This window comes from Syngnathoides biaculeatus, chromosome 14, assembly GCF_019802595.1.
Source record: "Syngnathoides biaculeatus isolate LvHL_M chromosome 14, ASM1980259v1, whole genome shotgun sequence".
NCBI classification, from domain to species: domain Eukaryota; kingdom Metazoa; phylum Chordata; class Actinopteri; order Syngnathiformes; family Syngnathidae; genus Syngnathoides; species Syngnathoides biaculeatus.
In genome coordinates, this window is record NC_084653.1 from 25,859,327 (window position 1) to 25,872,228 (window position 12,902).

Sequence of the window (12,902 nt, forward strand, 5' to 3'; positions counted from 1 at the left end):
CGCGACGGGACAAGCCGAAAGAAACTTTTGAGATGGAGGCCTGGGAGCAGCGGATGGCTCGAGAAAAAGTGGAGAGGAAAGATTGGGTCATGACCTCTGGGCTGCCCACAATGTCCTGGCTTCTCTGAGAGAGGAAAAAAAAAAAAAAAAAAATGCTCACAACTAACTACAAGTCGTCGTTGTCTTCATTCCTTCTTGCAACAGACCAATTGTGCTGAAAACCATTTTGAACATTTATTCCGTTCCATAAGGAGAGGCCCCGTAGCTCAGTGGTTAGAGCATTGGTTTGGTAAACCCGTGGTTGTGAGTTCGTATCCCGCTGGGGCAAACTGTGCCAAACAAATATGTACGTTCATCTGAGATGACGCGCTGTGCTGAAGAAACTTCCCTATTCCGTACTATGAGGGACCTCAGCTTGCAAAGTTGCTTTAGCGCACTTTTATTAGAAGCTTTTTGAGAATCTAGACGACACGCTGCGGCGACCCCTTAACGGGACAAGCCGAAAGAAAAAGAAGGTTCAATATTCTACTACTGTAGTGCAATCAAATCCAAAGAAAGTTTCCTTCGGCTTGTCCCGTTAGGGGTCACCGCGGCATGACATCTCAGATGAATGCACAGTTCCTGACGGAATGGAGGCCCCAGTGGGATACGAACTCGCAACCCCTGGTGGCTCTAACCATTGAGCTACGGGGCCTCACACGATCAATCAAATCCGAAAAAATGTTCAAATGGCTTTATGGCAAAATGTTTCAATGTGTTACATCAAAATCAGTGTTCTGCTTGAGAAATTTCTTTTCACACACATTTTTTTTTTCTTCTTTTTGTCGTTTTTTTTGTTTGTGTTTTGGGTAAAACCGACCCGCGTGCTCCTGCTGATTACCGAAGGAAGGAAAATGATACTCAGTAACGTTTTCAAGTGTATTTTTTAGCCTTTCTGTGAAAGATCAGCCAAGATGGGGAACTCTGCTGCCTGTGATTTTTTTAAAAGACTTCGAGGCTATGGAATGAACGCGCTAACGGCTCTCCAGATAAGTGCTAAGAGTGAAGACGTTTGGATCCTTCCACGAGTGCAAAAACCAGGTAGAAAAGGTGCTTAAAAGTAACTTGGTCCGTTGAACAATGCAAGTCTTTCAAATGTGGGGAAAAAGGGAGAATGACTGACTGTCCTTGAACGCATCGTCGCCCCCGGTCAGTTCTTGAAGGCGCCGCAGCGGCTGGCTCGATAGATGAAGTCCTTGAGCAGGCCGCCGTCGATCTGGCAGAAGGCGTCCGTCTGCGTCACCCGGGTCAGGTGGTTGACGCAGAACTTGAAGCAGAACTCCTCCAGATCCTGATCAACAGCAATTACGTTCAAAACTGTCATTAAAATGTACATATATCTTTTTTTAAACACGCGACTGGACAGAGGCAGACCTCGGCGTCGTAGCGCACGGCGGCCGACAGCAGCGTGAAGGCGTTCTCCACCGTGATGCCGCTCTTGATGATGTGCTGGCACAGACGCTTCAGACGGTTCTCGCAGTACGACGTGGCCAGGTCCAAAAGTCCTGCGCGGGGAATGCTTCGGTTCAGAAAGGAAGAAGAAGACGGCGCTCGCCTCGCGTTCCGGGGGCTGACCGATGGCGTCCTCCGGCGGCAGCTCCACGTTGTCGGTGTAGAGGAACTCCAGGAAGGACCGATACACCGGGAAGGAGAACTGGTCGATTTCGATCACCTCCTTCATGTCTTCGTTCCAGTGCGACTGGAACATGGAGCGGAAGTGTTCGCACCTGAAGCGAGACACCGGCGGGATTACACGATTGTGGCTGAAGTTCAACGTTAGCGTCGTCTTTGTGAGGAGTTCGTTACTAAAGTACGAAACCGCCATTTGGCTGGAAACACAGAACGACCAATCGCTGTATTGAAAAGTTTGTCAATTATTCTACGGTGGCTGCTTGGGCCCAAGATAAATGCAGACTGGATCGGGGGTGCCAAGCTCTTTTTTTTTTTTTTTGTCTTCCAGTGGCCACGTTATGAGGAGGCCATTGTGACTGTGAAACGCCATAAATGTATAATCCATCCATCCATTTTTTTTGCCGCTTATCCTCAAGAGGATCGCAGGGAGTGCTGGAGCCAATCCCAGCTGTCAACGGGCAGGAGGCGGGGTACACCCTGAACTGGTCGCCAGCCAATTGCAGGGCACATCAAGACAAACTGCCGCACTCACAATCACACCTAGAGGCAATTTAGAGTGTCCAATTAGTGTTGCATGTTTTGGGGATGTGGGAGGAAACCGGAGTGCCCGGAGAAAAGCCACCACGCAGGCACAGGGAGAACATGCAAACTCCACACAGGCGGGTCTGGAATTGAACCTGGGACCTCAGAACTGTGAGGCCAATGCTTTTCCAGTTGATCCACCGTGCCGGCCCATATCAATATAACAGACATTATGATTCCAAATTCCCCCAAAAAGTGACGCATAATTAGTTTTGATATCAGAAATCCTTTGTCCAGAGATATTAAAAGTCAACACAACTTGCAATTTTGGGCCAGCTTTTGATTGTAAAGTTTTGCTTCAAAAAGACAAATCGTAAAACGGAAGCTATCTAGAATTATAGGAACAGTTTTTCCTCTGCCCCCGTCTGCATTTCATTGAATTATATCTCAAATTTAAATTTTTTTTAAAAGCTCCAATGCGCCTCGAAGCGAGCCAGACCTGATCTTGAGAAACGCTTTGTGCACGTAGATGTATTTGCCTTCCACGCAGAACTTGAGGTCGGCCGTCTCCGGGTTGTCAAACTCCTTCTTGAGAGACTCGGCCACCGTCATGAAGTCGTCAAACTCTGAAAGGAGCTCGCGTGTCAAAATAGAAACTATTTGTTACCTTTATCACGTTTTGTCATCTACATAATTTGCACCATTTCATAATCTGGCAGGGAGTTCTCGTTAACTTTAAGATACGTCAATCGCTGCAGTCAACATTTGGTTGAAACTGTACAGAAAATTCATGGAGCATACCAACGAAATTCACTTTTTTTTCTTTACTTTTGCTGAAAGTGGCACGTTGTATAAAACTATGAGAAAATCTGAAGAAATTGAGTTTTTTTTTAAGTGTTAATATTGTACATATTGTTGTATTTGTGTTGGATGGGAACTTTTTAAAGGCTCTTGGCCAAGTGAATAAAGTCAGGAGCAGTGCGACGAGCGCAAACTCGCAGCTTGCAAAAGTTGTTTTTTTTTTTTTTTTTTTTTTTTTGCGTCTGCCCGCTTCACCGTTCGATACGCGGCCAAACGTGCATCGGCGACGTGCGCGTCTCACCCGCGGACAGGAGCCGCCACATCACCGAGGGCGTGGCGAAGCAGGCGAAGACGTCGTCGGTGCAGGCGAAGTGGGTGAGGTGGGGGATCAGCACCGCCTGCCCCTTGCACTGCCCCCACATGTACACCTGGCCACTCTGCGCCTTGGCGGCCGACGTGTGCGTGGAGTGGCAGGCGGCCACCTCCACGATCCTGGGGAGGGAAATGCGAGAAGAGACCGACGTCAAGCGCCGGCGTACGTACGGCTGCCAGCGTGCCGTCATCTTCTTCGCATTCTTTCGTCCTAACGTTTTGCGCTCTTCAAAAAGCTGCAGTGCTTTCTTTCTTAAGAGAAATGGCACTATCGTGTACTTTTGAAAAACAGAGGCATGAAAATTAAATACAATTAAAACAAACTTTTGTCCCCCTACACTGTCTTGCGCATTTCAATGCACATTTTGTTGCTCATTCTAGTGTGTGTACCGTGGCCACCTGGGGGCAGTGTAAAAGCCAATTCGTATTTGATAATTACCGCTAACGTACCCAGCGGAAGCATTTTGGGTATTTCTTGCGGCGTGATTACATAGATGCGAATCTGTGGATGTTCAAAGCTGGGACGAGCCGAACTCGTCCGGAAAGTAACGTTGGCGGCGCAGCGAGGAGGGGGAGCCCTGCCCCTTGCCGAGTTCACAGCGCTTCATAAGCGCTGTGAAAGTTCAACGTGTCCAAATCTGTCACGTGGGCAAATTCAAGCTTGGGACGTGAGGCGAAGCGATCTTTCGTATCGGGTGGGAACAAAAGCATTACCGTAATTCCCGGCCTACAGAGCGTAACTGGTTATAAGCCTCACCGAGTACATTTGTGGAATGGAAATACCATTTGGTACATATATACGCCGTAACTGTGTAAAAGGCGCAAGTGCCCACATTCAAATACGAGATATTTACAAAGAAAGATGGTACACAGGAAGGGTTTAACGCGAGCGCGGTGCTAACTCTAGTGCTAACACTAGTGCTAACGCAAACAGGGCCGGTTAAAATGAAACTACACGCCAACAGCAACACGCTAGCACAGTGCTAACGCTAGTGAAGCCGGTAAAAGTCACTTCCTCGGCACATATGTTCCACCGGTCTCATTCTTACCTTTTCCACTCGACTGCCCCCTTGCGGCCGTTAGAAGAAAATCGCACAAATCAGCCGCATAACCACATAAACTGCAGGCCGGAAATTACTGTGCTTTCCCGCCAATAATATTGATGCAGGGGCTACGTATCCCTTTTGATACCGAAAAGATTGACATTGACATTGAAAAACAAGAAGCTAAAGATCTATTGTTAGCGTGCTGGTCCATCGCTCAGGCGCCACCTGCCCCTTCCCCAAATTTCAGATTTTGAACTTGAAGAACTTTGAAGCTTTGTCCCACCTTCCTTTCTCGCTCATAATCTGCACGGGGCTCAGCTGGTTGCTCTTGTTACCCGTCCCCAGTTGCCCGTACGTGTTGGCGCCCCACGCGTAGAGGGCCCCTTCGTCCGTCAGCGCCAAGGAATGCGCGTAACCGCACACGATCTGGAATTCAAACATTCAAAAAATAAAGTATGGAAAAGCACTCAAAATGGCAGTTTATTTGGTCTAAGGATACTTACATGGACAAAAGTATTCGTCGAACTATGTGTCTTAAAACGGTTGTGGTTTGCAGTGTACTAACTCACCTGTTGCACACACAAACCCTGCAAACCGGTGAGTCGACATGGAGTCAGCTGGTTGCCGTTATTCCCCAGGCCCAGCTGCCCGTTGCCGTTGTAGCCCCAACCGTAGACCTGCCCGGACGGTCAAGCCAGGGAGTCAGAACTGAACAACATTTCCGCTTGAGCGGAAGGCAGCCACCAACCATTATTTGGAGAAATCGACTGACTGCTTAATCAAGTGAAGTCTATGTTATAGCCTTTAGCATTTTTAGCTCTAAATGATTACTGCACTTTCAAACGGAAACAAAAATTATGAAAAATGTGTACAGCTGCATCTCAATGAGTTACAACACTGTAGGAGAGTTAATTCACGTCAGCACTGGAAGCAAAATTCCAAACTTATTTCAAAATCTTTTTGACTGATATATAAACATTCTCTTTTTGTTGGAAACGGCTCCGGTGCTCCCGCGACCTTTGTGAGCATAAGCAGCTCAGATATTGGATAGGTGGCAAAATGTGTGTTTTCGTTAAGTGGAAGCTAAAATGAACAAAACAATAAAACAATATAACCTGAGTAGTGAATGTTGGATCTGTGACATCGGTTATTAAATATATTGCCGACAATTTTGATGGCGGCTCTAAACTTGGAAGCGGAGAATGAAAAAGAACGTCATAGAAGAGTCATCACCTCGCCGTTGTCCACCACCGCCATGGATGAGGTCTGTCCGCAGACGATGCCCACCACCGTCTTGTTCTGAAGGCAGCTGGAAACGCGACGCGGGTGAGGCTGGGTGGCCGTGGAACCGGAACCCACCTGGCCGCAGTTGTTGTAACCCCACGCGTACACCTGACGTCGAGGAAAAGGCACAACAGCGGTTACGGAATATATTAGCCACACTGCGAGTGCAAAATAATAGGAATAATTAATTGTCAGCCATTACATTGTTTTGAATACTTAACATAGATTACCGTAATTTCCGGCCTATAAACTGCAACTTTTTTCACACGCTTTCAAATCTGCGGTTTTTGCGGCTATTTTGTGGATTTTTTTTTTTCTAACGCCCGCAAGGGGGCACCCGAGCGGAAAACGTAAGACACCGTCACGCCGGTGGAATACATGTGCCGAGGAAGTGACTTTTACCGATCCGGCCCTGTTAGCGCTCCGCTAGCGTGTTACTGCCAAATCTCACCGATTTTTACGTTTTTTTTTTTTTTAACCGGATCTGTTTACGCGGCGCTAGTATTAGCGTTAGCGCACGTAGCGGCATTAGCGTGACGGCGCTCGCGTTCAACTCTCTGTGTACCGTCTTTGTAAATATCTCATGTTTCAATGCGGGCACATGCGGCGTTTACACGGCTGCAGCTTACGTATGTACCAATTAGTATTTCCTTTACAAAAAAACTGGGTGAGGTCTATAACCGCGTGCGATCTGTAGGCCGGGAATTACAGTAGATTATTTTGACACATGAAAGGAATAACATATTAGGCACACTTTGTCGGTATGATGCAGTGCACCACTGCAAAGCGCCTCTACAATAAGTTAAGCAACCTTTATTAAATATTTTCCTCTTTTTTTGTCTTTGTTCTTTAAGATAAAGGCATTTCTTTGATCTTGTTTTATTTGATGTGATCTTGTAACACATCCATCCATTTTTTGAGCCGCGTATCCTCACGAGGGTCGCAGGAGTGCCGGAGCCAATCCCAGGAGTCGTCGGGCAGGAGGCGGGGCACACCCTGGACTGGTTGCCAGCCAATCGCGGGGGACATGGAGAGAGACAACAGCCCCAATCACACCTTGGGGCAATTTAGAGTGTCCAATTAATGCATATTTTTGGGATGTGGGAGGAAACCGGAGTGCCCGGAGAGAACATGCAAATTCCGCACATCTATTTTAAAAATAGTGTGGCACGTGAGCACAAACATTTGCCCACCCTTGCAAAATACAGACAATTTTATTCCAGCTTGTCGTTGGGTGTCACTGAAAGTCTGGGTAAGATAATCGAGCTCATAATAGGCTCGGAGTGGTATCCTCCACACCCACCTCCCCAAATTCGGTGAGCGCCATGGAATGGTGCGAGCCGCAGGCCACTTCCATCACCTTCCTGTTGAGCAGGTTGGTGGACACGAGCACCGGCGCCAGCCCCTGGTTGGTGGTCCCATTTCCCAGCTGGCTGTAGCCATTGTGGCCCCAGGCGAACAGATCGCCATCTGAAACCGCGGAAGTAAGAAAACGGAACATGAAAGGTAATCGTGCCAGCGTTGACGGGCGGACAAGGTGCCTGCGCGGCGGCGGTACCCTCGGTGGCCAGCAGTACGTGCGGGCCGCTGCCGTAGCTCACGCTGATCACCTTTCGGCCGCTCAGGAATTCCAGCTTCTTGGGCACGATGGTGCTCTGGTTGTCTCCGGTGCCTAGGCAGTTGCTGCAGTTGAGTCCAAGCACGTACACCTGAGCGGGCGGAGCAGATACGATCACGCGAGATGGCAATCACGCGAGGAAATACAGATGGATTTGATGTGGACTGGCTTGAGTGAGCTGCGGATGTTTCTTTGGGCAGCGACGTGAGAATAAAGTCAGGCTAATTCAAAATTCAAATACTTCTGTGAAAACTGGATACTCGACCTCAAAAAGGTCTAAAACTGGGACTAGTGATGCTAAATGTTAGCATGCGGATGGCGGCGTCCATTATGTTAGCATTCAGCCCAAGAGCCATTCTGAAGGCAACGTCATTTGGCTGTTACAGATGGACAACTTCATTTTCTTTGTTTTACGTGCCCCAACTTACCAGATTTTTGATTTACGCGACTGTCGACAAATGAATTTAAAGCCCAAGCGTCATCCCTATAAACATTCTAAAATAGCTATTGTAATGAAAAATAAATATAACATTATTCACTCCAATGTCCATTTGAAAAAATAAATTTCATCCACGCGCAAAGTTGCGGAAGTCTCATCCGACATCCAAGTGGACGCCACATTGGCTGCATCATCTGTCCGTGACGTCACCCGGGACATTCGCCATTGAAAACACGCTGTGCCACCTACGATGGGAGACGAACACGCCCCTTCTGACACAAAAGCTCTTTTCGAAGATGCGAACATTTCACAACCGAGTGAAATGACCTGGGCAACATTAGCCTATCGTTTCGAGCCATATTTAGATGATATGCGGATCACGGTGGCGATCCACAAGGCCTGCAGGGGCCGTCCTTCACCGACTGCTGCACGGAAGCCTTCCGCTGTCTCCACACATTTAGTACCCTTGACTTACAGATTCTGTCACCCCCCCCTCCCAATTATTCTTTTTTTAGTAGCTGTATAGACACCTACTTGTCATTTGGAACCCACAAAGCTCTCGTCCTTTGCACCCGTGCAATCCATTTTTCACGACGAACCGGGTCTCTTGGAAAATTATGAAGGGTAAATCCATCCAGCAATGCAACGAGCCGGCATTTTGGCTAATATGAAGGAACAACGAGCTACCTTCCAGCAGGTGAAACTAGTAGAAACAGACAAGACCGCTTGAGTGCGCTACTGCCCTGTATGTCACTTCCTGCGTCTTCTCGAAAACAAATCCCTCGTGAGGATTTTCATGGCGGGAGTTACAAAAAGCCTCATACGTCAAAATCATGTTTTGTAGTGAAAAGACAGATGGGTTCATACCGGCTGCCATTTTTTCATTAATATACTAAAAATTATGCATTTCTTGACAGTGGACTTTTAAGTGAGTGAGTTTCTTCCATTCAAACTGTGGTACAAACACCTTTGTCCAAGCAGACAAAAGTTTGCTCTGACAAGTTGTGGAAACACACTCGCCTCATCGTTGCTGGTGATGAAGATGGCCTCGTTGGCGGACGCTCCGAACACGCACACTTTCCATATGCACCCCAGCTCCTGGGGCGTCATCAGACTGAAGAGAGGCCATTTTGCAACGTCCACCATTTTGTCCTCGCGTGTCGGCTACTCAAGAGGAGCGACGTCCGCCAAGTGGAGGGTGAAGGCTGCAGACAGCAAGATGGGGCAATGTTTTGACAATAAACAAGCACGTACTGACGAGTGTAAAAAATGTAAATAAATTCCGTGCCGGCGCATGGAGATTAGCAGATTGGTCAGAACATAAACCTGCAGATCAATGTTGGCCCGGAATCAGAAAACTCCACACCATTGTCACTATGTATTTAGATGATATTTATGATTTGAGATGTGATTATTTTGAGTTTCGACCGTGGTCACGGTACGGATTAAATTCGTTGTTGTTGTCGCCAGGCAATCGCATTGTTCAGTCGACTTCTAGTTCCAGGAAGGCAGCCACTTCCTTTGGGCGTTTCCACAGCTCCATTACGGTCAGCGTTGTGGGGGCCCAGTCCGCATAAATTCGTGTTCCAAGGCACCGCTGTACAGTGATGCTTCAGTTCTCGACCACAATCCGTTCCAGAAAAGGGTTGGAGAAGTGATTTGTTCAGAAACCGAATCAATGTTTCCAATTACAATGAATGGAAAAAGAAATAATGCGTTCCAACCCTAAAAAAATTGGGCTTTTTAAAGCATTTTTTTAGCTTTTCATGATAATAAACTGCACAGTAGAAATACATGTATAATTTAAATAATAAAATAATTTCTAAAATATATATTTTTTTTGTTATAGTAGTAGAGTACGCTAGGCTGGGAGTGTATTGCCGTACCTGCAGCGACTCGGCTCCCAGCCTTGTAAACGTTTATTATAAACAAAAGTGCAGAATAACTTTAAACAGGCAACTTGCAGTGTTTGGAGCCATGATTGGGGGGGTTAATACACTAGTCATCGATAAGAAAAACAACAGTCACTCCCGGGACGCGTCTGTGTACAGATCCTGCGTCATACAGAATAACAAAAAAGCGCTGGTTGCGCCGTGCGTGTTACGTCATTTCTGTTTTGTTTTTTTCGGGGAGCGTGATAGACAATAACAAAACACGTCGTGTTTCCGGGTTTTTACCGGGGGGGGCGCTCGAATTGACAATAACAAGGCACGTCGTGGGTGGGTCAGATGCTTGCGCCTTGCGCATTATTTTATTTCTGGGTTTTTTCAGCGGTGTGGGAATTCACAACAAAACACGTCGTGGGTCAGCTGGTCTGGCCACGCGCAATATGTTATTTCCAGGTTTTGTCGGGGGCGTTCGAGTATGGATTTTCGTTCAAAAACAGAAGCAAAAAAAAAAAAAAATCTCGAAATTATCGTTCGAAAACCGATTTGTTCGACAACGGGGATGTTCTAGAACTGAGGCTTTACTGTATTTGGAAGCTTGAATGGTGTGAATGCATGACGGAGTAATTAAAGATGAGTAATTTTTGGGCTCACCCACTTAAATACCGTTTTCTTCAGGAAATTGGGGAAAATTGACATTTTGAGGAAGTACGAAATATACACATGGTCGTCCTGAATTTCGTGAATGTTTGGAAGTGTGAATAGTTTAAAAACGAGTAGAAGATAGCAGTCGGACAAAACATTGGGCACAAAAATAAAAAAAAAAAAGAAGAATTTTGGTGCTTAACAAACATTGGAGCTCAAGAGAAGTCGTTTGGGATTAGAAAAACAGCTGTTTTCCCTCTCTGTGCTACTCACGTAGTTCGCTTCTGTAGTAACTGGAGTGTCAGACAAACGGTGGCCGTTGTTCCGAACAAACTATTCAGCAAACTGGCTGACACCGCAGAATCCCCCCCCCCCCCAAAAAAAAAAAAATAATAATAATAAAAGTGAGCCAAGCGCGCAGTTGCTGAACTCATCTGTTTGGAAAGCGGCGGCTTAGGTAGCTAGCTAGCAAACTAGCTACGCAGTCAAGGAAGATAATGAACTTGTTTTCAACCACAAAAAAAAAAAAAAAAACCTCACTCGTTACAAAAGGCAGCGGGTGTAATTTCCCCGTTCAGCATGGCACCCGGATGTCCACTCTGTCCCGCCGGTCACAGATGTCTAACCGCGGCCGAATTGGAGCAAAGACAAGCGGCGGTCCGTCCGCCGCTCCAGGCGAGCTCGAGCTGCGGAGCGACGCTTGTTTGCGGAAGTCACGCATCGCGACGCAGGCCAACTAATCGATCGCGGAGCTGGATTCTTTGGATTGCGACTCCCAAAGTTCACGAATATTGGACTTTATTTGGGGAATTACAGGTACAGTATGACCAAAAAGATCACCCTTGCTTTCACCGGACCATTACACATTTTCCCCTCATGCGTTTTGGACTTTTCACGCGTATGTTTTTACAAAATACTCTATGGCTATGGTTGGATGATTTTGTGTGCGTGCAAAATGAGATTTTTGTCACATGAATCAGCACTCGCCAGAAATTTCTGCAGCACATTCAATGTTGCTGCCTCTTTTAACCGTTCTTTCCCGTCTTTTCAAGCGTCAACTTCTTAGTGATGTCACTGGTGCTACCTTTTCCACAATATATTTTAGTCCCTTGGATTTTCAATTGTACTCTTCACTTTTGGAGAGTGAGATCCCTCATATCCAGGAAACTGACTGCAGAGCATATGGTTTAAGGCAAGCTGTACTGAAAGCCTACCAGAACATCTGAACATTGTTTGGGCGTTAAACATGAGTTTGAATGTGATTGGTTAACTCTGAACGCAGCCGCATCCCATTGCAGAAGAGGGTGTGCACAATTGTGCTAATTGAGTGCACCCACATTAAGTCTCCCCTCTGGAGTTTTTGAGGTGATAAGTCATAACAATGTGGAAAAAGGTTTTGAAATTGGCCTCTTTTTCATTTTGTCTCACCAAAAAAAAAAAAAAAAAAACACTCTTGGAAGAGTTGACATATATTCAATGTATTTTACAATTATCATCGGAAGTTTTATTATATATAGTCTATATACTTTTCCTTTTTATTGGCCGCTGATCCATCCATATTAGTGTTAACCTTTATGCTCAAATTTTGACATTTAAAAACTTCTTTTTATGCTTACAATTGTCTCACAATTGAAGCTTTTATTTTGAAAAACTTATTGCCCAACTTTTCAACTTCATGTACAACATTCCAGAATCTTAACATTATTGTAATTTACATTTTATTGCAAAATACATCTGTAATTGTTTTCACTTCTGTCGCGCTTTTTTTTCCATTTTCTTTTATTGCCACAACATTCTGCACAAAAAGTTGTTTTTTCATCATAATCTTCTAACTGTTGCAATACTTTTCCCCCCCACATTTTAAATATCCACTAAACTGTCGTGCCTACCCCAGTTCCATCCATTGTTTAAATGTTTGTTGTTCGGGCGCAAATCACGAGACTTGCAAGCACTGGAGGACCCCATCGTCTTGAACAGCAAGTTTTTTATTTCGCTTCGGATCAGAAACAGGTCAAATCCTGAGGGTGCCGTGACATGAAATGCTTTGAAACCCCCCCCGAAATGAGGTTACTTGGCGATGATGGCTTGTGGTGATGGCATGGGGGCAAACGATTAAATTGTGTTTGTTTGCAATGCCATGGCAACCACCCTGTGTGTGTGTGTGTGTTTGTGTTGGGGGGGGTGCAGGTCTGGCGAGTTAGTACTCCATTACACAGGTTTTAAAAGTGTGGGGCGCTGCACCTTGACAAAAATAATAATAAAAAAAAAAGCGTATTTTTAAACTTGCAACACTAACATAATTCAACCATTTTCAGTTTTAGGATTTACAACGTTATCACCAACACAAAGTGATGAACCAAGAGCAGCCATCTTAAATGTTTAAACTCTCCCACACTTCATAAAGACCCTTTCCAAAAAAAAAAAAAAAATCACTAAACTAAAATCAACAAAAAGGCACCGTGACATTTTTTTTTCCAACTCATTTGTCTTTAATATGCACAAGAGTTGAAAGCATCAATGAGCCACCTTAAAGAGAGACGAGAGTTCAATCTAAAATTTATAAAAAGATAGAAACAATCAGAGGCCAAAACGCTGTCTGTTGCTTTTCTTCTAGTATT

At 45.7% G+C, this 12,902-nt stretch overlaps 1 protein-coding gene across 3 annotated transcripts; it reads right to left on the reverse strand.

Annotated features, from left to right (window-relative positions):
- Positions 1-904: 904 nt before the first annotated feature.
- rcbtb1 (regulator of chromosome condensation (RCC1) and BTB (POZ) domain containing protein 1) lies at positions 905-10,983 on the reverse strand. Of its 3 annotated transcripts, none has more exons than XM_061840685.1 (12): positions 10,825-10,983; positions 8,774-8,958; positions 7,255-7,405; positions 7,000-7,166; positions 5,646-5,804; positions 4,982-5,089; positions 4,696-4,838; positions 3,296-3,486; positions 2,693-2,819; positions 1,615-1,766; positions 1,414-1,544; positions 905-1,330 (listed from the first exon to the last, which is right to left on the reverse strand). In XM_061840685.1, the coding sequence occupies exons 2-12, from the start codon at positions 8,897-8,899 to the stop codon at positions 1,190-1,192; spliced, it is 1,596 nt and encodes a 531-aa protein (XP_061696669.1). In that variant the 5' UTR covers positions 8,900-8,958; positions 10,825-10,983; the 3' UTR covers positions 905-1,189. The 3 variants fall into 3 exon arrangements, 2 of the variants coding, with proteins under 2 accessions (XP_061696669.1, XP_061696670.1); XM_061840686.1 differs by lacking the exon at positions 10,825-10,983 and adding an exon at positions 10,558-10,803; XR_009798029.1 differs by lacking the exons at positions 905-1,330; positions 1,414-1,544 and having other exon boundaries at positions 1,746-1,766; positions 2,693-2,829.
- Positions 10,984-12,902: the final 1,919 nt, after the last annotated feature.

Coding starts and splice junctions, on each gene's coding strand:
- rcbtb1 (XM_061840685.1), bottom strand. CDS start 8,899: ATGGTGGACGTTGCAAAATGGCCTCTCTTCAGTCTGATGACGCCCCAG. Junction 3,487..4,695: donor ATTATGAGCGAGAAAGGAAG/GTGGGACAAAGC, acceptor TTCCCTCCCCAG/GATCGTGGAGGTGGCCGCCT. Junction 2,820..3,295: donor GTGGCGGCTCCTGTCCGCGG/GTGAGACGCGCA, acceptor AGCTCCTTTCAG/AGTTTGACGACTTCATGACG.